Below are 27,173 nucleotides of genomic sequence, written 5' to 3'. Positions count from 1 at the left end.
TTTTAGCAGCTGAGTTTATGTTATGGTGATCTTCACTGTAAGCAGCTGAGTGTATATTATGGTGATCTACACTGTAAGCAGCTGAGTGTATATTATGGTGATCTGCACTTTCAGCAGCTGAGTTTATATTATGGTGATCTACACTTTCAGCAGCTGAGTTTATATTATGGTGATCTACACTTTCAGCAGCTGAGTTTATATTATGGTGAAATACATTTTCAGCAGCTGAGTTTATATTATGGTGATCTACACTTTCAGCAGCTGAGTGTATATTATGGTGATCTACACTTTCAGCAGCTGAGTGTATATTATGGTGATATACACTGTAAGCAGCTGAGTTTATATTATGGTGATCTACACTTTCAGCAGCTGAGTTTGTATTATGGTGATCTACACTGTAAGCAGCTGAGTTTATATTATGGTGATCTACACTTTCAGCAGCTGAGTGTATATTATGGTGATCTACACTTTCAGCAGCTGAGTTTGTATTATGGTGATCTACACTTTCAGCAGCTGAGTTTATATTATGGTGATCTACACTTTCAGCAGCTGAGTTTGTATTATGGTGATCTACACTGTAAGCAGCTGAGTGTATGTTAACGATAAACATATTGAAGCATGTGCAGCAATTGCAGCAGCAGAAAACTGAGCATCTGTCTAACAGACAATCTGTCTTACAAAACTGCATTTTATGTACTGTACTCACCAACCTAAAAGTACAAAGCCTACATTCATAAAGTTTTTTGATCAGATGTCTGAAAGATCTGGCTTTATTTTAGGCTGAGTCTGTATGTTCTGGATTATAATGATCACACAGCTTTGCAAAAATAAAAAATTTGCCAAAATACTAGGGATGATTTTTTAGCCTCAATGTAAAGCCCATTGTTGTGACATTTGAACTTGGCAAGACATAAATGATGATTCCTAATGTTGCACCTGTATTAGCATGATCAGACACATAGTTACTTTTTTGTTATTGACATTGTTGTTGTCAACAATGTTAGGATTCTGTCTTCAAGTTTTTGCAAGTCAGTAGTTTACCAATGCACAGACAATGGTGAGATGCCAGAAACACTTGTTTTTCGCATACAGTATTCCATCTTTATAATGCTGTGTGTGTGTGTGTGTGTATATATATATATATATATATATATATATATATATATATATATATATATATATATATATATATATATATATATAATTTCACTAATTCATAATGAAATTCGATCCATGACCATACTTACAGCAGGAATGGTGTTAAAATGAAGGGTCTTATAATGAGGGAGGGCTGTAACAAATAGTAACAAGAATTAATGAAGGTTATGTAATAGTTGCATAGTTTTCTTACAATGAATGGAAAACTTAAGTTTTCATGTGAAATGAGGTTTTTGAAACCAGCTGGCATCTTGTATCAACAGAATTGATATGCTTATATATTAGAAATCATAAGCAGTTTGACTGGGTTGATGGAGGGGATATGGTTAGATCAGTATTGAATTCACTTAAATGGAGCACTTAATGTTGTTCTTGGTGTTACTGGTGCATACGTTCCAGGATATGACATGTTTGGTCATACTTCCAATGCTGATTTTCTTTAAAATCTCCAAAATGACTTATGTTTCCTTGTGTGATATGCCATTGATAGCCCTCACTATTACTAGGTAGATCTTGTTTATGACTGAACCTTAAAAAAATCTAAAATGGACCCATGATCATGAAAAGAATATAAAATGTAATTACATGTATCACTAAAAAAAGTGCTGAAATATCAGTGAACAGAAGATAAAGTAGTACAGATATGTAATTTAGATATAATGCTATCATAGTAGGGTTTTTTGTCTAATTTGACAGTTTTTGGCATGAAAAATTCCATATTTGAGCGTTTGATTTTCGTAGTAGCAGCACTTACAACTGAAAACATTTTGGATGATTTAAATTGTGTATACTAAATTAGGTTTTCAGTTTTCAGAGAGTTAAGTGTCAGTAGTTTTCAGTCAGTATTTGAATTTTTCAGGATGCAGAACAGTTGAAGAATTACACTAGAGAAACTTCTCCCATATCTGTGAGTATCAAATTAAAACTTTTTTTTATAATTGAATTCTTTCCTATAAAGAATGATGCATGCATTATATTCAGGGTATTTACTGTATGCATGCAGTATATTCAGGGTATTTACTGTATGCATGCAGTATATTCAGAGTATTTATATTATGCAGTATATTCATGGTATTTACTGTGTACATGCAGTATATTCAGGATATTTACTGTGTACATGCAGTATATTCAGGATATTTACTGCATATGTACAGTATATTCATGGTATTTACTGTGTACATGCAGTATATTCAAGGTATTTAATGTGTACATGCAGTATATTCATGGTATTTACTGTGTACATGCAGTATATTCAGGATATTTACTGTGTACATGCAGTATATTCAGGATATTTACTGTGTACATGCAGTATATTCAGGATATTTACTGTGTACATGCAGTATATTCATGGTATTTACTGTGTACATACAGTATGTTCATGGTATTTACTGTGTACATGCAGTATATTCAGGATATTTGCTCTATGCATGCCATGTATTCTGGGTATTTACTTTATGTATGAGGGGCCCTGAGTGGCCGAGTGGTCTAAAGCGCTCTCCGTTACAGATCACTGCCATCTCACCTCTGTCTGCATCGGTTCAAGTCTCAGATTCAGCCAATGTGGGTATGTGAGAAAACTTGCCAGTAGCTTTTCGTGGGTCGGTGGTTCTTTCTGGGTTTTTCCCGGGTTCTTTCTTCACCATTAATACTGGCCGCCATGTATAGTCTATCGTGTGCTGAAAAATGGCATTAAACCCTACAACAACAACAACTTTATGTATGCAGTATCACATTATGCAGTACATTCAGGGTATTTACTGTGTGCATGCAGTCTGTTTATGGTATTTACTGTATGCATGCAGTATATTCAGGGTATTTAACTCTGTGCAGTATATTCTGGGTATTTACTTTATGCATGAGGTATCACATTATGCAGTATATTTGGAGTATTTACTGTGTGCATGCAGTCTGTTTATGGTATTTACTGTATGCATGCAGTATATTCAGGGTATTTAACTCTGTGCAGTATATTCTGGGTATTTACTTTATGCATGCGGTATCACATTATGCAGTATATTCAGGGTATTTACTGTGCACATGCAGTATATTCAGGGTATTTACTTTATGCATGCAGTATCACATTATGCAGTATATTCAGGGTATTTACTGTGCGCATGCAGTATATTCAGGGTATTTACTGTATGCATGCACTATATTCAGCGTATTTAACTTTGTGCAGTATATTCTGGGTATTTACTTTATGCATGCGGTATCACATTATGCAGTATATTCAGGGTATTTACTGTGCGCATGCAGTATATTCAGGGTATTTACTTTATGCATGCAGTATCACATTATGCAGTATATTCAGGGTATTTACTGTGTGCATGCAGTATATTCAGGGTATTTACTGTGTGCATGCAGTATATTCAGGGTATTTACTTTATGCATGCAGTATCACATTATGCAGTATATTCAGGGTATTTACTGTGTGCATGCAGTATATTCAGGGTATTTACTTTATGCATGCAGTGTCACATTATGCAGTATATTCAGGGTATTTACTGTGTGCATGCAGTATATTCAGGGTATTTACTGTGTGTATGCAGTATATTCAGGGTATTTACTTTATGCATGCAGTATCACATTATGCAGTATATTCAGGGTATTTACTGTATGCATGCAATATATTCAGGGTATTTAACTTTGTGCAATATATTCAGGGTATTTACTTTCAGGAAAGCAACCTTTCTTTAAACTATAAAAGTTTCATGATATAATCCTAAACATCATAAATAATTATAGAATGTTTTCACAACATATTCCTTGGAATTCCTTTTGATTTCTGTAATGAAAAGAAAGTTTAACTTCTTGTTTAATTAGGTATTCATTCAATTATTTTTACCTTAATTAAGTCACAAGGTAGTAGACTGTAGGACCACAACCACTCACTAAATTTTAAACAGATTTAATGTCTATAGCTTTTTATTTTTAAGAATTGTGGAAGTTTGAAAGAATTTAGATTAACTTTTATACAGAATAAATTAATTTTCTATTGGTAAAATTATCTCTTCAGTGAAAAAAGTGATATATTAGTGATTTCTTTATTATACAATCATACCCAGTGTATAACAATGATCAGTGGAGCCATACAAGTGTAGATTGATATTGGCAATCTTATTATATACCATGTAGTAGTCAATAGAAAAATAGAATTCAAACAGTATATTGCAGTCGTTCCAAACCGTTTTTGGGCTGTGACTCTAAAAATTGCTACATGACCCCATTTTCACATTTTGGTCAGTTTTGCCAACCTCAACAAAAAAAAACTGGTGACCCTCCACAACTCTCCAGAACATCCTTGCAACTATGATTTGGGTTATGACCTGGAGGTTGGGAACCACTGGTATATTACGATCCATGACTGTACCTGTGATATATCATGGACCATGTTATACTGCAAGGATCCATGACTATACCCATGTTATATCATGGACCATTTTATATTGAAAGGATCCTTGACTATATCTGGTCTTTATCAGGGATCATGTTATACTGAAAGGATCCATGACTATATCCATGTTATATCAGGGACCATGTTATACTGAAAGGACCCATGTCTATACCTGTGTTACAGTGAGGTACCTAATAATAAGGGTCCACTGTAATCTCTTACTTCTCTACTATTTTTGTAATAAATACTAATGAACAGTCAGCACCATGAAAATTTGCACTGAAAAACCATTCCTGTACTCTGATTAGTAAAGGTGAAAGACATTTTTTTAGTCCGTCTTTGTGTATGGTTTGTGAACACTGTTTCTGATTAAAGTAAAAGTATTACAGGTCATTATGCATATTTGCTTATCTTAAATATAAATTGTTGTTTTCAAATACAATACAATGTACTAATTTTGTTCAACCAAAATCTGGATTATTGAATTCTCTGCACCTTAGCTGTCATAAAGCAACTTCCTGATGAAAATTAGTGATCACTATGGAGTTTTGCAATGGTGACTGGGTACTAGATTTGGTCAAGAAATGAGCATGTTGAGTCTAATCGTCACAACATAAGGTAGTACAGATTTGTTTATCAACATGCTTAGATTTCACTGTGACATCCTAGAGTTTGACATTCAATACAGATTGTACTGGACCTTTAGTTTCATCACGTCTAAAATGTCCACATACTTTAACATTGATTTCAACATATGTACTTCTGGGGGTATGTAAACAATGACCTTGCAAAGGAATATGTATGTATAATGGTCCAAATAAAGTGAATAATTGCCAGTTAAAGGTTTGTAGAATTAAATTTGAAAAATGACTGAAATGACCATCAATGACCTGTATGACATTTACACAAGTACAAGTAAAACTTCAGTCTGTAATTTTAAATTATTTCTTGCTGGTTTTACACAAGCACTCACACATGTACATACACATGCATGAACGTATGTACATGTGTACACATACAGACACACACACACACACACAAACCATTGTGCTTTAGTGGTTATCAGTGCTTTTAGAGGATGATCAGTATTGAATAGAACAAGACAAACCCTTTAATCAGAATACATCAATTTATTCCATTGGATAAAACAAAATAAAATTATGCAGGACCAATTGCAGGATGTACCTCAACCAGAAAAGAAAGAAAAGAAATAAATCATTTAATACAAAGTTATTAAAGCACTTAGCAGCAAAATTCATCATGAAATCAAGTGAGCATTTTGAACTGTAATTGTCTGTCATGTCTTTCATAACCTAATAACTGTCTGCTGTCCACTCTCCAGAATCTGCATAACTAATTGGCAGGTGACAACTTGAATGGGAACCCTCTCGAGTTCCCTCTTGTAACCCATTACCTTTAGTGGCCTGTCTTGATCATTCAGTCTCTTATATTGGTCATTCAATCTCTTATTTTTAGGCATGGAAGCTATTTCCTGTTAAAATAGATGTGGTCTAATTCTTCATCCGTTACTTCATTTCTGAAAAGGACATACATTCCACTCTTCTTTACACTCAGAATAACCTCTCTAACCTTTCACAATGGACACTCCACTGCCAGTTGCCTGAAGGTCATAAGCTTACATCCAGTGCAAACAATGACTTATTTGTTTACATACACTCAAGCTTCTCTCTTTCTATAGACAATTAACATAGCATAGGTTAAATGAATGTATTTCTCCAATAGAACTAGTTACCTTATTAATTGATCGAGAGTGTATTTTACCTTCTCTTAATGACAATTAGGCCCCTGCAGTGTGAACTATTGATCTCTATTTTGAAGCCCCACAAAACTGCTCAAATGCTAATACACTGTACAGCCAAGTCATAGGTTAAAGGACTTCACATCCTAGTTAAACTAATAAATCAAATAAAATTCAGTTTATAACACATTATTACTAACTAACAATTCCTCTGCAAAAAAGGATCCCACCAACCTCATAAAATGATTAATTCTTAGCAGACATGACTCGTATATGATTTAAGACAAAATCAGTTCAAACCCTTATCTTCAGACTCATATCAAAGAAAAATCATGAAATTAAGGCAGAACCTATTAGCATGAAAGTTTTGCTCTCTTTTCCCTTTAGCAGAACTGTCTCCTTACACCCATGGTTATGCGTCTGTCATAGACTCTGAACTACACATCTGATGGAGAACTTTTATGAGGGTCTCCCCCCCCCCGACCCCCGAGTTAAGAGCTTTTCACCTTGCACAAAGACTGGACGGACTGATTCGGCAGTGTAAGCCAATTTTAAACACAAGACTTTGCCAGGGAAACACACCCCAAGACAGTAACTACCCAATCAGATCTCAAGTTTATTTAATCACCATGATTAACACATGCCCCTCCAGGGTTTGGAAAATTCTGTATTTCCTGGTCCCCTCCTTATACATATGTCTGCAAGTTTCAACTTATGACAAATATTTCAACAAATACAAATGCAGCTAATGCAACATTTCTACCCTTGGCAATTTCGATAATCAAAACTCACTCTTCAGCCCCTTTCCAGTTTCACCTGACATAGTTACCACACAGGACCTCAGTAATAATCAATCAAGTCAGAATCAGATGCACTCCAGTAATATCATCCTTAAACATGGCAGATATTTAATGCAGTGCAAAATCACTTTAAAATTGCTATATTTTACAATGTCTTATGCAAAATTCTATCTATCATCTATCTATCTATCTATCTATCTATCTATCTATCTATCTATCTATCTATCTGTCTGTCTGTCTGTCTGTCTGTCTGTCTACCTACCTACCTACCTACCTGTCTACCCACCCACCAACCCATCCATCCATCCATCCATCCATCCATCCATCTTAAAACTTGGAAAATAATTGCATTTGATTATTTGTGAAGTTAATGATGGTTCTGTGTGTGTATTTTTATTGTACTTATTGTACTTATCAGAAGTGATGTAGACCACTCCTATGGCCTAGTGGTTACAGCATCCACCCCGGATGCAGAGGTCGTGGGTTCGATCCCCGGCTGAGTCATACCAAAGACATAAAAATGGTACTAACAACTGCCTTGCTTGGTGCTCAGCATTAAGAGGTTAGTGTTAGGACTGGTTGGCCTGGTGTCAGGATAATGTGACTGGGTGGGACATCATACTACATGTTTGCGGCATGATGCCCCCATGCTAGACATCACTATAAACTGCCACACTGCAGACATCGTAGCAGTATGACTGAATTTTTTTTTAAAGCAGCATTAAAAATCCAAACCACACACACACACACACAACACACACACACAGAAGTGATGCACATTATTATACAACTATTAATAAATTTTTGCTGTTCATAGTCATCCGTTTTAGCAAACTATTACAGACAGTTAACAAAATGAAGATAATTTGAAAGAAAGGGCAGACACAGAACATGGTTCATAGATAAATAGTCACACTCATAACAGAATATATCTATAGTGCAAATTTTACATCTTATATGTGTTCTTACTAGCACTTTCCCCATATGTTTATTGACTTATTATCCAAAATTTTACAGAATATATTAGTGATGTATGTTAGTGATGTAATCATGAGCCTAAATTGGATATATTTCCACCTTTACAATATTTTTTTATGGCATCATTACAGTGTTTATATTGCTTTTGTGACATATTACCCAGCACACCAAAGACACATGCTTGCACATGAGCTATGACAAAGGTTACATTCCATGGAAAATTTAGTTATTTTTTTCTTCCACGACCATGGCCCTGACAGAATGTTGCTATTTATATCTAACAAATGTGTATAAATTAAAATACACTGATTCTGAGGACATAGCTGATGATGGGAAACAAGCTACTCTGCTTAGTGCTTTATTTTATTGTATTTAAAATGGATATGCAGTATACATGGGGACTAGATCCAGTCTGTATGATTTGATCTACAGCTTTCCTGATGTCACTGCACTGAATTTGACTTCAGTATATTGCAGCAGTGATAGGAGTTAGACTAATTAAGAAATAGCTTAAGCTATTAGCATGAGTGCAGGAGTGTTGATATAATTAAATGGAGAAAGTGCATGACTGAGTGGCTTTGATCAACAATAGCAATAGATTATATTCATTGGGGATAATTTAAACAGTTGCCTTTAACATGTTTGCATGTACATTGAAAAGATACAAGCTTTTAATTTATGAGTTATTTCATGATGAGCATGGACTGTATTTTTTAAGTCAGAATTTAATGAGATTTTGGAATTGGTAAAAAATTTTTTACATGCTGTTCATTATATACAGGAGTCACATTTCGGAAGGAATTAGATAATAATATTGTATAGGAAAAAGAATGGGAAATTGGAACCATTTTGAGAGTGTCCATTATGCTTAAGTGTATGCATGGACAGCTTTCACTGAATACACACACACACACAAACACACACACTGGTCTAGTGGTGCAATATTTTGAACTTGATTTTGTTGTGGCTTTATTTTTACAGGTTAGAGCTGCTGCATACAGTCCCAAGGACATTCACTATGGACCTTCTCCCTTGGATCCCTATCTGGTAAGCCAAACTGATGATAATAATAATAATAATAATAATAATAATGACTTTATGTAAAGAAGCTCATTTGCTCAACTGACCAATCTTCCATGAGGCCTTCTACAATTACATTTGCATTTGTTGTTGTTGTTGTTGTTGTTGTAGGGTTTAATACCATTTGTCAGCACAATATAGGCTATACATGGTGGTCAGTATAACTGGTGGAGGAAGAACCCTGGAAAACCCCAGGAAGAGCTACTGACCCATGAGAAACTACTGACAAGCATTCTCATATGCCCACATTAGCTGAACCTGAGACTCGAACCCACTCAGAAGTGAGATGGCAGTCAGCTGGAACGGTGAATGTTTTAGACCACTCAGCCACTCAGGACCCCCATTTGTATTTGTATATATATATATATACACAGTATATACAGTGTGACCCTGCTATAGCACACTCCATTATAACACGAATTCAGATATAACACGATTGTGGTATGGCTCCCAAAATTTCATACACATGTATTTTTCTTATACACAAAAAAAATTCTTTCTTAAAAGTAAAAAAAAAACCGTAAAAACATTATTATCATTTTGGGGAAGAGATCGTGTATGAATAATACAAGATGATCGTGGTGTGGCTCCTGAAATTTTGTATGTATTTTTCTCGTACACGAAAAAGTATTTTTTTTTTCTTTTTAAAAGTACGAAAAATAATGCTTAAAAAGTTTATTCTGAGATCACGTAGGTCTTCGCCAATGTTGCAAACTTGGATTGTTTTTCCTTATTGCTGGCAAAACATACCGGCAAAACGAACCATGTGACGATTTTTTTTATATTGGTGACGTTGTTCACTGTTTAAACTTTAATATACAACCATTGGTTAGGAGTGCAGAAATTCAGAGGCCCCATGAAAGGAAGCTGCAAACTGGATATAAAATGCACTGAAATTTATCTATTGTTACATAAACAAATTCTTTGTCCATACTGAAAAACCATCTAAACAGTGCATTGTTATATCATAATCCGCTTATCATGACATATAGCATGAGTACTGTATGTTGTGAAATATCCGCTTATTTGTAATCTATCTTTCATCGGATTTTTGGTCGCTCACTAGTAATTAATATATTTACAAAGACTGACAATTATATGTGGATGGTAAGTAAAATTATTCTTCTTTTCACTCAGAATTAAATTGTTCAGAACACTGACATTTTCTGTAATAATCCCTGTCATCAAACCAGAACATCTGCGTCTCTATCGTCCACTGACCCTTTGTTAATTTTCAGACATATGCGTGGAAGGCAGCATCATGCTGCTACCACAAATGTAAAAAAAAAAACGTTTAAAAAAATAAAAACTACATCTTACTTATTGGTTTATTCAATAGGCATGGCCCTCCAATCCAAGCGATGGCCAATTCCTTTTTAAAAATGTACCCAGATAAAATAGTTTGCTGAAATTTCAAAGGAAACAGATTACCTTTGCAGCACCAGTTGTTATGAAAACGTACTCAGCAAATGTAGGGAGAAAAAAAATCAGTCTGAATCATGCAATATTATTATTTGATATTGCTGCCGCAGTAACAAATGGGCATTTGTTTGGTTCTCCAAAGCTGTCCTTTTACCGACTTGGGACGTACTGAAAAGTAAATATGCTTCATCATTCATTACGTGATTGTGCTATATTTTTCCACGTAATTCAGACGAATATGACCTGTGACAAAATTATTGAATATTTTAAAGCTGTGTGTGTACATATTTTCGATGTAATCACTTGTACAGTCAAACCCACTTATCTCGACCTCGGTTATCTCGACAACCCGCTTATGTCGAGCGTTTTGGTCCGGTCCCGAAAAAATTCTTCTTTGTTATGCTATTTTTTACCCGCTTATCTCGACCTCTGTTAAGTTGATAACCCGGTTATGTCGGGCATAAGTTTCGGTCCGAAGTAACATGTGGACCCGCTTAATTCGACGAAATGCAACTTTTTAACGTCAATCTCACAGAAATTGTACAAGAAATAGTCAGCAAAAGCAATCGATTTTCAGGCACAATTTTGGTCCGTTACAGCAGTAGTCACATGTTTATTTCATATTCTTTCTATTTTTGGTTCGTAAGAGTAGCTTAATCGATTAGTTTATTAAGAATATATCATGTTCACTACATAAAATATTCAAGGATTCACAAAGACAAGAGTGTGTACAAATTACAATGTAACTTTATTTTACGAAAACGCAGAATCTTAGATGTCAGCTACATGTGTATTTTATCATTTCCCTTTTATTTCTTAAGGTACATTTCAGATATGAATTATGTTCCGAAGTACATGTATACAAGAAACAACAATCAAGGAGATACAAGTAATGAAATATTATGTACATGTACACATTAATAATCAATGTGCAGACGGAAAAGTGCTGATCGGCTGAATATTCAGGTCATGAAATTGCTCCATATGCACGTAATATCATGACGATTTATTGTATAGCATTTTATGACAAAATAGCCAAACATGTCAGCAATATTTTCAAAATATCTAGGAATTATAAACTGAACATAATGTAGTGGAAATACAAAAATATACGGTAAAATTACCTACACGTACATGTACAATAAACGCATACTATATATGAATAAAAAAATGAATACTTTTTTCATTTTGAATCTATACATCTATAAAACACACAAGTACATAAACATATCATAATGTGCACTACATTATTTTTGTAGAAAATATGAAGTAATATCAGTCTGCTTTTGTTTACTCTGGTGCTGATTTGTAACGAACGATTCAAAAGCACTTACGTTTTCATACATATGCTCGGCACCGTCGACACTTGCCACAAACAATTTCATTTTTTTAATGCATTCAGCCATTTCACTGTAGCTTGGGATAGTGATAGGCTGATCATCATCATCATCATCATCATCTTGCTTGCATGATTGTATCTGCTTCGTTGTCACCGATTGGATTATTTCCTCATCAGTAAGTTCACCATAGGCATTGGCATCATCATCCACGTGAACATAATTAGAAAATTCGTCCCGAGCAATGCCTATGGAGTCCGCAATCTCATCAGCCATCGCTTCAAGACCTATTTCTGATTGAGGCTCTTTAATTTCTTGTGCAATTAAACACTGCTGGTGAAATTCTTCATCAGAAATTTCCGGAAAAATACAATGGAACCAGCAGTTTTGAATGGTTTTCGGCGATACACTGTTCCAAGCTGCACGGGCATACATGATGGCGTCTAGCAGAGTTGGTTTATAGGATCGCTTTTCCTCAACTGCAAGCAAATAATTGCAAACTAAAGCTTTCCGATAATGGATTTTAAAAGCCTGAATTATTCCTTGGTCGAGTGGCTGAAGCTTACTGGTAGCATTGGGAGGAAGAAAATACACTGTGATTGCTTGTAACCCTTCTACACGTGGGTGAGCACGGCAGTTGTCTATTATCAATGCGATCTTTCGTTTTTCAAACTGTAAGTGGCGATCTAACTTGCGTAACCAGCTGGTAAAGATATCACCTGTCATCCAGCTATTTGACTGGCTTTTATAGTCAACGGGGAGAGAAGACCTATTCAGGTTTTTGAAGCATCTTGGATTTTCTGATTTTCCTATTATTAATGGCTTGATCTTGTCACTTCCATCCATATTTCCGGCCAAAAGCAAAGTTACTCTCTCTTTGGATTTTTTTCCTCCATGGCATTTGTTTCCTTTGAAATCCATCGTCTTGTTAGGCAGACATTGCCAAAATAGCCCCGTTTCATCAGCATTGTATATATCGCATGGCTTGAACTTGTCTAAGATTTTTGGCAAAACTTCTTTATGCCATTCCTTAACAGCCACATCTGAAACAGATGCACTCTCTCCACACACGGTTTTAAAACATATATTATTGCGCTGTTTGAAACGATCTAACCAGCCATGTGATGCTTTCCATGTTTCGTGTCCCAAGTCTTTTGCAAATTTCTCAGCCTGTTGCTGGATACGAGGGCCATCTACTGGGATATTTTCGGCACGGACGTTTTTAAACCATTTTAGTGTTGCCTCGTCGACATCATCGAACTTTGCGGAATGCATTTTCTTTCTATCAGGACCAAATTGTCCAAGTTCATAAGTAGTTTTGATTTTATCAGCATTTTTCTTCCAGCCTGAAATAGTGTTTGATGGAATGTTGTACTTGTTTGCCAAATCAGCACACTTTTCGCCTTTTTCAAGTTGTAGCAAAATTTCATACTTCAGTTCAATGTTTTGGTTTGAAAGCTTTCTCTTTTGGAACATTTTTTTCTCTCTCATGAAACAGCATATACTGTACATGTACTTGTCAACAGAAAATAAACAGAACAGATATATTTCTAGGCAGAATATCACCCTATATATATGCTCGTATATATGCACGCGAATGGATAATCTCAGGCACTTGGCTTCTATACAATGGCAGTCGAGGCCCCATAATTTAGTTCTCATGCTTGAGGTCTTCTTAATTTTGTTTTGTTTTCTTATTTGTAATATATCTTATTTAGGTCTGGCAGAAAAATTGGCTTCCATTGTTTTAATTTATTTTCAAAATTCCTGTGAATACCAGTAAAGGGGAACCCAAGTCGGCAAAAAGAAAAACAGAAAAGAAAATAAGAATCGGCACACTTGAAAGAATCAAAAGTCAGTTTCCAGGGTCGGTTTGCTTTGCAATAAAATAACCTTTGTATTTGATATCCTGCCGGTAAGTTCAAAGAATTAGTTTACTGCTCGCTACCAGATGTGTTTATTCACCACCCGCGCATCTATTTATTTGCCATCTGGAATCATAATTGATACAAACTCGCATTGATGCCTGCGGGGTAAGTAGTCTACTCAACATTAACTTGCTTTAATAAATACTCTTTGTAACCCATGCTAGCGAAAGGAGTGTCATTTGCACTCACAGTCAATGTACATGTACATGTACATGTATTTTCAAAAACATTTATTGATCTTTATCTGCGAGATACTGTCATATATTAACCTGGATATAATACAATCTTGGTTATTTTGCACCTAACACCGCGTTATGCGTGAATGGCGGGTGCCTGAAAGCAATCGGTGGATGTTTCTCTCTCACTCTCTCGTTTGTGATTTTCTTTGATCCATTTTTCAATCTGATAACATATTCAAACCTCTGAGTACAACCAAACATGATTTGTTTTTCAATATTCACATCAATTATAAAAATGCGTCGTGTGTTATCTGACATAAGTGATGCACACTACAGTAATGGATGCATACGCTACATGTGATATAAGGAGTTCATAGATATATTTTTTCTTTAATAAATTACTTATGATGATAAAAAAGGAATAAATGATAACAACACCAGGTTAGTTCATTTCATTTTATTATCAATTAAGCGTTTTGTTTATTTTATTGTAACATGCAGTGGGAGGGGATTCCAGTAAACACCAGCAAGAGACAGGAGTAATGCTCAAGGACATTTTTAAAATTACCGGTTTTTATGAACCCGGATATCTCGGGACCCGGTTATGTCGACGATTTTTTTACACCCCCGACGTAATCGAGATAACCGGGTTTGACTGTATTGTGGATTCAATGTATATGATGAGGTTTGCAGGTGAGTACACAGTCTTGATACTATTCATGCTATACATTAGACATTTATATATAAATGGGATTCACGTATATGTACCAATTCATGGTTCTCTAAATAAAGTAAACTATTATATATGTCCTCTGTTTTCACTAAAGGTGTATTTCTCATTTAATATGCATCAATTTAAGATGGTAACTGTGCTGATGAAGCACATATTTTACCGCCCGCATTTATTAACTACACCCTCTCCCCGCAATTTTGTTTGGGTACATGCATAATTTTCTTCAGCTAACTGACCTGGTTGCTTATAACACAGTTCAGTCTTTTGGTTGGGTTCTATGGCTCCCAACTACCACATTATAGTGAGATTATATATATATATATATATATATATATATATATATATATATATATATATATATATATATATATATATATATATATATATATATATATATATATATAAATGCAGTTTTTACAAGATGAAGTGTCTTTAGACAACATATGCTATTAAAATCTAAAAAATTGATCTACTGCTAAAATAAAAATATCCACAAAACTTTCAAGATGAGTACAGACAGGATTCATACAAATGGTAGTAGCAAATATGTTTAAAACATTATAGGTGAGTAAATGATATAACAATGTTGTCAAGAGTAATAGTAAGAGTAATAGTACTTAATTAAGGATTTATAGACTAGTAAGCCATTTTGAAACTGAGTTCTCTGCTGAAATGGAGTCCACTTCAGATTTGTAGATGGTGCATATTAATCAGTATCAAGAATAACTCCAGCTGCTGTTTTTTTAAATTTCAGTAATCTTTCCTGATTTTCTGTACCATTATTATAGAAAAACAATATTCTCGATGTGGAATGATATATTGTATGTGAAGTGGCAAATTTCTGTCGATCTAAGAATGCATTAGTTGAGACCAGAGAACCATTAATTAGATTTATGGAGACAAGTGCGTATCATATCGCCATACTACCGTGTACGGTAATGTCCTTTAGAAGGAGAATTTTGTTCCTAATTAAACATTTGTTTATACAGTAGCCAGACAGACTATTTGGGACAAGGAAAACTTCATTTTTCATGGTAAAACTGTCACAGTTGAGAAATCGCAGAAACTCTGTTACTCAAACTACCAGGTCAAGCTGATCCTGACTTTGGCACCTCTGGAAAAAGGTGGCAGAGATATTTGATTCTGATTGGTTACGTTGAATAAGGGGCATGTTTCCCACACAAAATTTTCTAGCTTTTAAAATTGTCACATCGGAAATTCTAATCAGTCTAAGCTTTTCTACGTGAAAAACCAGAGTAGGCTCCGGAGATTTGCAAGAAATTCTCATGAAGAAAAAAGAACGGTTGTCCAGAGAGGACTATTGTCGAAAGGAACCGACGAACTAATTTGCCGATTAGAGGGAGGAACGTTGAAAGCAAAGGTAGTGTGACAATTCCATGTAATTTGTATATAATGCTTTGCTGAAGTTATTTACTTGTATCTGCATGAATCTTTTTTCTACATTCGTGTAATAATTTGCTTTATGAAGTATAACTGTGTTGAGTTTATGCATAGGAAGTCATACATTAATCTTCTTTAGATAAGTTTGATGAATTGTTTGAATTTGTCATCTTGTTTACATAAGAATTATGTTCTAAGAATTTAATACATTACATTAGTTAATTTGATTACAAGAATCCGTGTGAATTCGCCGAATTTAGAAGATTTCACGTATGATTAAGAATAAGTGTGTATTGACTGAAATGATCTAGTAATTGATTGATGTGATGTATCCTATTTATTTGCTGTGTAAATTGAGGCTGGCTCAGAACCCCAGGCCTCGCGTATGTGTTAATATGTAAGGTCAAGGCGTAACGAATTAGCCATTTGACTAACTAGGGTCATTATATGACATGTGGAGTCAATTGATAGCCTTAGCGTCTGTTTAGCACTGATAGTGGAATCTGATAACGAGGGAGAATAATGAAGAATTAACTCTCTCACAAATAACGGGAAATTTAAGTTGTCTCTATTTATATTTATTTAAAAGGGAGAAAATAGCTCCTGAGACGTATAATCCTGTGACGCAATCCTGCGACGTATTAATTTCTGAAACATATTCTGAGAGTATCCTGAGACGGATGGTGGAAAGTATCATCCTGAGATCCAAGGGTCTGAACAGCTACAGTGGAAACAGAATAGACTGGGGACGAGCAGGTTATGAAATCGTACAAGACATTGACTTCGATTGTTCACTTGATCCTATGATGAACTAAATGTATCAGTAAACAGATCGGCTATTTTATTTAAATCTATTTGCGTTTTCTTTGTATTTCGGTGAAAGTTTAAATTTCTAAAAGCAGAGTATATTCCTGATGTAATGAATTTTCACAGTGTTTTTTATGTAATTGATTAAATTGTTTGTTTACATGTACAGGGGCTCGTGTTGGTTTGTTCTATATACCTGCTCAGATCTCTATCTATTTCACCTATAAGTTTCACCACTTATATTTATATTTACTAGAACCGGGCAATAACATCGAGGGCGGTCAACCCCTAGATAACAAAAACCAAATTTGGCAGGACACCCACCAGGGACAATTCCCCCCGTTACATTGTAGAATATTTTTCTCAGTTCTAGAGGGAGATAAGATTTTATTCTGTTTTAGAGATAAAGCAGTGAGTTAACTTATTTAGTGACCTTATCAACTTGTATTTTCCAGCAAAAGATATTGTCTAACATGATACCAAGTAGTTTTTCATTTTCAGACAGTTGTATATCCATTCCTTTTATCATTACTTTAAAATAACATTCTCTGGTTTTACTCTTGCTTGACTACCTATGATCATGGCTTTTGATTTGACTGCATTTATCTTCATATCATTGTGTTCACACCAGTTATTTGTTTTTACCAATCTTTATTTAATTGAGTGCTAATCGCATGGATTGTTGATCCAGTGTTATATAATGTCTTATCATCTGCGAACATGGTGGTGGTGGATAGCTCAATGTGATTTGATAAATAATTGATGTACAGCAGAAAGGCTTCAAGAACCGATCCTTGTGGAACACCTGACGTTATCAGTTTCTTATCTGAAAGTTTATTTAAAATAGAAACTTGTTGTTGTCTGCCTTCAAAATAGGTTTGAAACCAAGTGAAGCTTTCATGATTAACTTGATATATGCTGAGCTTTCCAACAGGAATTTGTGATTTACAAGGTCAAAAGCCTTTGTAAGGTCAAGAAATACTGTGCCTACAAGGTTACCTTGATCAGTTGCTATTTTGCTGTTAACCAGTCATCTACCATTCTAGTTGGTGTAGACTAGCATGAATGTCCTTGATTGTTGTGAGTGTAGTAAATTAAATGATTCCAGGTAGTGTCTAAATTAATTACAGACATGTCTTTCCAATATTTTTGTAAATGATAACACTGATATAAGTCTATAATTATTCATGTCAGAAAGATCTTCCTTCATATGTATCAGAGTTTTGCCAGTTTTAGCCTGTTTGGAAAATACCTGTGGAATTTCATGTACTTAGATTGAAGATATGCATAAGTGAAGGTGCAATAAATTGAGATGAGAGTTTCAGGAATTTATCACTTATATTAACTTGACCTGTAGCTGTTATCAAGTTTGTCTACTTCATTTAAAATGAATTTTAGACTTATTTTAGGTATTTTGAAACAATCTTCTTTGTTAAGTGTTTAGGAAATATGCTCATTTAATTCATCACTGCAGAATCTTTTTATGAGCTGTGAGATCCACAAGTTTTTCATTTATATTCACAAAGTAATGATTGAGTGCATTTGCAGTTTGAAAATGTTTTTGCTGAATATCATCTTTTTCATCACTAATACATGTCAATGGCAGGTTATTTACAGATTTGCCCCTCAAGTCTTCAAAGGCTTTCCAGAGTTTTCTAGGCTTCTTTTTTTGTAATAGTATCTGATATTTCAGTGGAATAGTAAGTTTTCCTTGCCTTTTAAATCATTGACTTGAAATTTTCTCCATAATCTGCAATTTTTGGTATCTTTTTATTTGTGAAATCTATCCCTTGTCTTAATAGATTTCATTATGTTTCTTGTATTCCAATTTGGTTGATTGTGTTACTCAATTCTCTTGAAATTAAAAGGAGCATGAGTGTTTAAGGTGTCAATAAACCTATCTATCCAGATGTCAAGAGCATCTGATGGGTCATCAAAAGATTCAGTTACTGACCAAGGGATGTCTTTCAGTTTTTTTAAGGAATATTTGTGAATTGAATCTTTTCATTATTCAGTACCCAAGGGAAAAACCTCATTTTTTGGTCCCAATTTTTTTTCCACCCAAAATTTCGCCTGTGATCGGAATCCAATTTTGTGTCCGGATTTTATACTTTTTGGTCTCAGATCTAAGGCAGACCAGTATGAACTGCAAACAGACAGATGAACCTCCAACTCCAACTTTTAACCTTCTGCCCTTGTGCGAGCAAAATAGCCAGTGAAAAACGATGCTTCTAGCATAACTAGGCATTAGGTTATTGGAAAATCACCTGGAAGTTGATGTGTTAGGATGTATTCAGAAATAGCTTTCAAAATGTGTTTCCTACTCGAATTTCAGGTGAAAATGACAAAAACCTCCAGGGGTTAATGTGTTAAGCTACACTTTCTTCACATTGGTCTAGTTTAACAAAACAATATTTCAGTGTTCTAGTTCAGGAATGTCATAGTAATTAAGAATTTTAGTGGACTCTACATATGACAATCAACATCCTTCCTAGGTTTATAGGCAGTTAGTTTTAGTTCTTGAAAAATGAAAATTTTACCTTGAAAAGTGCTTGAATTCCCTGACAAAATATTAGAGTGTATGAATCATGTACCAGTATACTGTAGATGCTCCAACATCATGAGTTATTCTGGAGGGAGTATTATTAATCTCAACACAACCATGCGTCAACATCATGAGTTATTCTGGAGGGAGTATTATTAATCTCAACACAACCATGCATCAACATCATGAGCTATTCTGGAGGGAGTATTATTAATCTCAACACAACCATGCATCAACATCATGAGCTATTCTGGAGGGAGTATTATTAATCTCAACACAACCATGCATCAACATCATGAGCTATTCTGGAGGGAGTATTATTAATCTCAACACAACCATGCATCAACATCATGAGTTATTCTGGAGGGAGTATTATTAATCTCAACACAACCATGTGTCAACATCATGAGCTATTCTGGAGAGAGTATTGTTAATCTCAACACAACCATGCATCAACATCATGAGCTATTCTGGAGGGAGTATTATTAATCTCAACACAACCATGTGTCAACATCATGAGTTATTCTGGAGGGAGTATTATTAATCTCAACACAACCATGTGTCAACATCATGAGCTATTCTGGAGAGAGTATTGTTAATCTCAACACAACCATGCATCAACATCATGAGCTATTCTGGAGGGAGTATTATTAATCTCAACACAACCATGCATCAACATCATGAGCTATTCTGGAGGGAGTATTATTAATCTCAACACAACCATGCATCAACATCATGAGCTATTCTGGAGGGAGTATTATTAATCTCAACACAACCATGCATCAACATCATGAGCTATTCTGGAGGGAGTATTATTAATCTCAACACAACCATGCATCAACATCATGAGCTATTCTGGAGGGAGTATTATTAATCTCAACACAACCATGCATCAACATCATGAGCTATTCTGGAGGGAGTATTATTAATCTCAACACAACCATGCATCAACATCATGAGCTATTCTGGAGGGAGTATTATTAATCTCAACACAACCATGCATCAACATCATGAGCTATTCTGGAGGGAGTATTATTAATCTCAACACAACCATGCATCAACATCATGAGCTATTCTGGAGGGAGTATTATTAATCTCAACACAACCATGCATCAACATCATGAGCTATTCTGGAGGGAGTATTATTAATCTCAACACAACCATGTGTCAACATCATGAGCTATTCTGGAGGGAGTATTATTAATCTCAACACAACCATGCATCAACATCATGAGCTATTCTGGAGGGAGTATTATTAATCTCAACACAACCATGCATCAACATCATGAGCTATTCTGGAGGGAGTATTATTAATCTCAACACAACCATGCATCAACATCATGAGCTATTCTGGAGGGAGTATTATTAATCTCAACACAACCATGCATCAACATCATGAGCTATTCTGGAGGGAGTATTATTAATCTCAACACAACCATGTGTCAACATCATGAGCTATTCTGGAGGGAGTATTATTAATCTCAACACAACCATGCATCAACATCATGAGCTATTCTGGAGGGAGTATTATTAATCTCAACACAACCATGCATCAACATCATGAGCTATTCTGGAGGGAGTATTATTAATCTCAACACAACCATGCATCAACATCATGAGCTATTCTGGAGGGAGTATTATTAATCTCAACACAACCATGTGTCAACATCATGAGCTATTCTGGAGGGAGTATTATTAATCTCAACATAACCATGCATCAACATCATCCATCTGTTGAAGTCAGTCATAATCTGTAAGTTGCAAACTCTTGTCTCTTACCTGACCAGACACAGAGGTCTTCTCATTATTTCCTAAAATAAGGAGAAATCCACCTTTAACAACCAATGTCACAATCAGTCCCACAGGAAGTAGATTGTAATGGGTGTTGGGATGGGGGTAGGAGGTAGAAATACATAATCAGGATATTTGTGCCAAATGGTTACCTTTTTTGAATTACTTAATTCTGAATATTTGGAATTGAATGAAATTCCATTGCATGATGATAGTGACTAAATGTAAACACCACACTAATATTGCCACAGAAAATGAGTATGGATGGTAGGGTGTTGGTGTAGGAAATGTTTACTAAAGGTAAACATTGTATTGGAGTTTATCCAGCTTTGCCACTTTTGATTTTTAATTTTTTTATCCACATTTGCTTTTGTAAATTAAATTTTCACCTTGTGGCTTGAAATTACAGTATTATTACATTAAAATACCACTGATATGATGTCTTTTGCTACTTTAGTGCTATGAACTTGTGGAAGATTACATTATATTGTCATTGATATTGTGTCTCTTGCTACTTTAGTGCTATGAACTTGGGGAAGATTACATTATATTGTCATTGATATTGTGTCTCTTGCTACTTTAGTGCTATGAACTTGGGGAAGATTACATTATATTGTCATTGCTATGATGTCTCTTTTTATCTCAGTGCTATTAACTTTGGGAGGATTACATTAAGATATTATTGATAAGGTTTCTCTTGTTACCTTAGTGCTATGAACTCTGGAAAAGATTACATTATGATGTCATCAGTGTCTCTTGCTACTTTAGCGATATGAACTTGGGGAAGAATACATTATATTGTCATTGATATTGTGTCTCTTGCTACTTTAGTGCTATGAACTTGGGGAAGATTACATTATATTGTCATTGCTATGATGTCTCTTTTTATCTCAGTGCTATTAACTTTGGGAGGATTACATTAAGATATTATTGATAAGGTTTCTCTTGTTACCTTAGTGTTATGAACTCTGGGAAAGATTACATTATGATGTCATCAGTATAGTATCTCATGTTATCTTAGTGATATAAATTGGGGGAAAGATTACATTATTCACAAATATCTTTCAGTTGATGCCACTTGTGTGTTCATTAGTACTTTCAAGACTGGACTATTGTAACTCAATTCTGGCTGGTTCATCTCAATATCTGCTCCAGAAACTTCAAAAAAATCAAAACACAGCTGCTCGGATCATACTTAGAATACCTCCCCGCTGTTCTGTACCCTACACTGGCTGTCCGTTCGATCCAGAATCAAACACAAAATTGTTCTCTGTGCTACGTTTCACTGTCGGACTCTAGTCCAACATACCTATCTGACCTCACACGTATGTACACACCAGCAAGATACTTACACTCCTCTTCTGACAATCATATACTCATTATTCCCACTATGAAAACAAAAGTCATATGGACAGCGTTCTTTTGCATACCAGGGCCCAGCAACATGGAATGAATTGCCCACTGAACTTAGATACAAAGACACAGTGATCATATTCAAGAGGGCTCTCAAAACTCACTTATTTCAACTGCAAGAACAAACTTAAAGACCTAATAATGTTTCCTACCTTAAATATTCTCAGCATGTTTTTTTTTTAATGTTTTCCAATTTCATGGTGTTTGTTTTTGTAATCATATCATTATATGTTTTTTATCTTATTGGTGTTGTCTAATGTTGTAAAGCACTTAGAGCTTCTAAAGATTAGGTGCTATACAAAGTCCTCATTATTATTATTATTAATAAGTATAGGATCTCTTGTTACCTTGGTGCTATGAACTCAGGGACAGATTAGATTATGATATAATTGATATGATGTGTATTGTTACCTTAGTGCTATGAACTCAGGGACAAATTACATTAAGTTATTATTGATAAGGTTTCCCCTGTTATCTTAGTGCTATCAACTCAATGGAAGATAGCATTATAATGTCATTGTCTCTAGTTACCTTAATGCTATGAACCTAATGCTATGAACTCAGGGACAGACTACATTATGATATCATTTGTATGATGTTTATTGTTACCTATGTGCTATGAACTCAGTGGAAGATAGCATTGTATCAGTGATATAGTGTCTCTTGTTACCTTAGTGCTATGCATTTTGGGAAGGATTGGACTAAAATATTGTGGTTGCAACTTCTTAATAAAGAAAAAGAAAAATGCTTGTACAATTTTAACAATCCTAATAACAGGCCTGTGAAAGAAACTGACAAGGACAGTGACAAGTACACAAGACTGAGAAGTCATTACCAGTCTACAATCTGCCATAAATCATTCACACAGACTTTCAGTTTTGGAAAAATAATGTGATCCTAATAATTTAGCCATACTGAAAAAAAGAAATCACTCACCAACATACAATTTTCTTTGTGTATTTGATAAGAGTAGTCCTTTATGATCAACTTGTTCAAATTTGTTTGCATTTTAAAAACTCTTTCAGCTATTATTTTATGGACAGTTAGTGACAGATGACTTTTTCCATACTTTTCTGCTGAATAACTCTTACTTGGGAATAGATGTTCAACTAAGATTAGTACATGAAAATCATCACCAACCTGTGCATTTAACTGATGTTAGATTGTTTGGATTCATAGATATATCAAAATATTAACTTATCAAAATTTAAATGCTCCAGTATTTCACAAGTGATCATTCTTAAATATGCCTTTTTATCCATGTGTCATCCTTTTTGAAGGACTTCATATTGTATAATACTGGGTGTATATAGCCTTTTTATCAAGGGGGTATCCTTTTTGGTGGACTGCATATTGTATAATACTGGGTGTATATAGCCTTTTTATCAAGGGGGTATCCTTTTTGGTGGACTGCATATTGTATAATACTGGGTATATATAGCCTTTTTATCAAGGGGGTATCCTTTTTGGTGGACTGCATATTGTATAATACTGGGTGTATATAGCCTTTTTATCAAGGGGGTATCCTTTTTGGTGGACTGCATATTGTATAATACTGGGTGTATATAGCCTTTTTATCAAAGGGGTATCCTTTTTGGTGGACTGCATATTGTATAATATATATGGTTCACACAGGCAACACAAGAAATAATGTATTAAAGTTAATACTTGTAAAGTATTTACTTACCCTAGGACGTACGTATTAGTGTTTAATAGCACAAAAATGATAGATTGTGCAGATTAAAGGTTTAGCTTTTCAAATTTAAATATAAAGAATTGCACATAAACACTTTAGGGAGATAAATCCTTCCAAATAAGCATAAACATGAAATACAACAAGATAAAAGGTAAAGATGTTATAATTGTGTAAAAGTCCTTTAAAATTAAAGATACAAGTAAAAAAATATATCTGCAGATTTTTAAAATATACACTGCATTCCTTCAAAGGGTTAAAAGTTTTATCTGGTGATATATCATCACAAAGTTCCATAATTGAGTTTACATAAAAAAAACTCTCTTGCAGGGTGAAAATCAATACACTTGGCAACAGTGTTTTCTGCTGAAGTCAGACATGTGTTCTGTACATGATCAACACAACTCTGTAACTCTGCAATTTGTTATATATGAATGATGCCATTCTCCAGTGATGAGTTTCGTGTTCAAAGCATTGTTTGTGGAATTTTTATTCCACATTTTTGTGCTAAGTATGGAAAACATCAAAATTTATAATAATTATGCTTAATTAGATGCAGTCTTTGCTACTCTCAACAGTTCAGTAGAGGGTTTGAATGCAATGCAAGTGTCATTAGTGTTCGTCACTACACTCACTAGAGACTGGATATTATAGGTGTTCAAACATCTCTGCTGGATTCTCAGAGTGAATCCTGTCAGAACCATGCGTGTGTGTGTGTGTACATGTATGCATGTGTATGTGTATTGTGTGTGCATGTGTGTGTGTGATTTAGATTTTTAACGTAGCTTTAAAAAAATCCAGTCATATCGCTACGATGCCTGCAGTGTGACAGTTTATAGTGATGTCTAGCATTGGGGCATCATGCTGCAGACATGTAGCTCGATGTCCCACCCAAGTTGTTCTGGATGACCATAATGTTTCCATTGTCAGAACTTTATCTGATGCAGTCTGATCATGAAATGTGCTTGGCCTGATAGAAATATGAATATAAATCATATTTGGGACTGACAATTTCATTCAGGGAATGGGAGCTATAATATTTTCAAGTTTAGTGGAGGCTTTACACAGCAGTAATAAACACCTCTATCCAACACAAATCAACTGTGCAAACATGAGCATATGCTTGTTGTTGTTGTTATTGTTATAGGGTTTAATGCCATTTTTCAGCACAAGATAGGCTATACATGGCAGCCAGTATTAATGGTGGAGGAAGAACCCGGGAAAACCCCGGAAAGAACCACCAACCCACAAGAAGCTACCGGCAAGCTTTCTCACATATCCACATTGGCCAAGCCCGAGACTCGAACCTACGCAGATAGAGGTGAGATGGCAGTGATCCGTGACGGAGAGCGCTTTAGACCACTCAGCCACTCGGGGCCCCCATAGCATATGCTTATTATTGTCTTTCAGTCAATCTGTATCATGGCTAAAATCATCCTGAAAATTTAAATTAATAGTATCTTAAGAAGAATAATAATAAAGAGAACAAATTGAAATGTTCAGTTATGTGTGTCAAACATGTTACATACAGGTGTTGCTCCTATTTCAACAGACATCATATACACAGGAATGAGGTATGTCGATATGTTGTTACAGTATTTGCAAAGAAATAAATTCCCACCCACACCCACAAAGTAAAACTCAATTAGCTGGAAGTCATTGAATTTGTTTTTTTGCCGGACCTTGCTTGCTTGCTGATAGCTTATTGCTTCCTGAATGACAATTAAAATATGAATCACACCTAAACACTATTCCGACATCTGAAATCTGTCATGCTTCGCGTATTATATATGGAGTAAAATCCAAATTCAAAGAAATGTTGCAACTGTTCACAGAATTGTCAATAATCTTGAATACATACAGCCTAAAACATTCTCATTCAAGGCAATGATATGTAATGACCTTTTCAACACACAACTAGCATTTGTTTAATTTACCTATATTGGATTGTTCCACGTTTGTGAACGTTACCTATGCAAATTAGCACAATGGGTATACCCACTGCATTCTTTTATGTACTTAACACACCACACTAGTTATTATCAGCCAGTTCAGTAATACGTGAAATGGCAATTTATATCTGACCTCTTTGCCTTCAATTGCTGCCATTTAAACTACCCAGAGGATAGTTTTACATCAGCTCCAATCAGAACTGTTTACCTGCTACATGTTGCAGGCATACACTGAAGTGGTGTTTTTTTTCTCCTCATAGATTACTGAAAATTGTTTTTTCCTATACACATGCATATCAGGGGGTTTGGGAGTAAAAGTCATGTTTTTAGAATGATATGCTGATGTTATGACGTATGGAAAATTGCAATGGCAGTTCCAACCTGTCTCCATTATTTGAACCATCTGATCCAAGAGACATAAGGCCATGACAGGAGGTTCAGATTAAATTCAATTTACTCTGAAAAATGAGAGAATGTTCTGAGGACTTTTTAATTGAATTGGCATTCAGTAACCAAGTTGGTGAATTGAGAACATATAATTCAGCACAATTTGTAGGATTTTTCTTGTGATTCTAGATGCGTATAATTTCATATACCAAAAGGTGGAATGAAAGTTGGTTTCTGGGTGTCCATGGTTTGGTATTTGGGACTAAAAAACATTGTATGAGGGATTAGATGAATTACAAGATAGTTTGGTGGTATACTGAAGAGCTGATTACAAACATCTGGTGTAAAGTGATGGCTTATTTAGCATATTGTAGAGGCTTTATGAAGGGGAAGTTCTAAATGCACCCAGAATTAAG

The 27,173-nt window shown here is 34.9% G+C and overlaps 1 protein-coding gene across 1 annotated transcript in view; it reads left to right on the top strand.

The window, feature by feature from the left end:
• LOC149805113 (uncharacterized) overlaps nucleotides 1-27,173 on the top strand; it is a 309,737-nt gene that overhangs the window by 185,864 nt on the left and 96,700 nt on the right. Inside the window, exons 11-12 of the mRNA XM_089933619.1 lie at nucleotides 2,018-2,065; nucleotides 9,071-9,136. Of these exons, the coding sequence (XP_089789745.1) occupies nucleotides 2,018-2,065; nucleotides 9,071-9,136 (114 nt within the window). The remainder of the gene's footprint in view (nucleotides 1-2,017; nucleotides 2,066-9,070; nucleotides 9,137-27,173) is intronic.

Source organism: Sinohyriopsis cumingii, chromosome 2, assembly GCF_028554795.1.
Source record: "Sinohyriopsis cumingii isolate HCF-2022 chromosome 2, ASM2855479v2, whole genome shotgun sequence".
NCBI classification, from domain to species: Eukaryota; Metazoa; Mollusca; class Bivalvia; order Unionida; family Unionidae; genus Sinohyriopsis; species Sinohyriopsis cumingii.
Note: the sequence above shows the minus strand (reverse complement) of the source record. Positions and strands in the feature narration are given on the sequence as shown.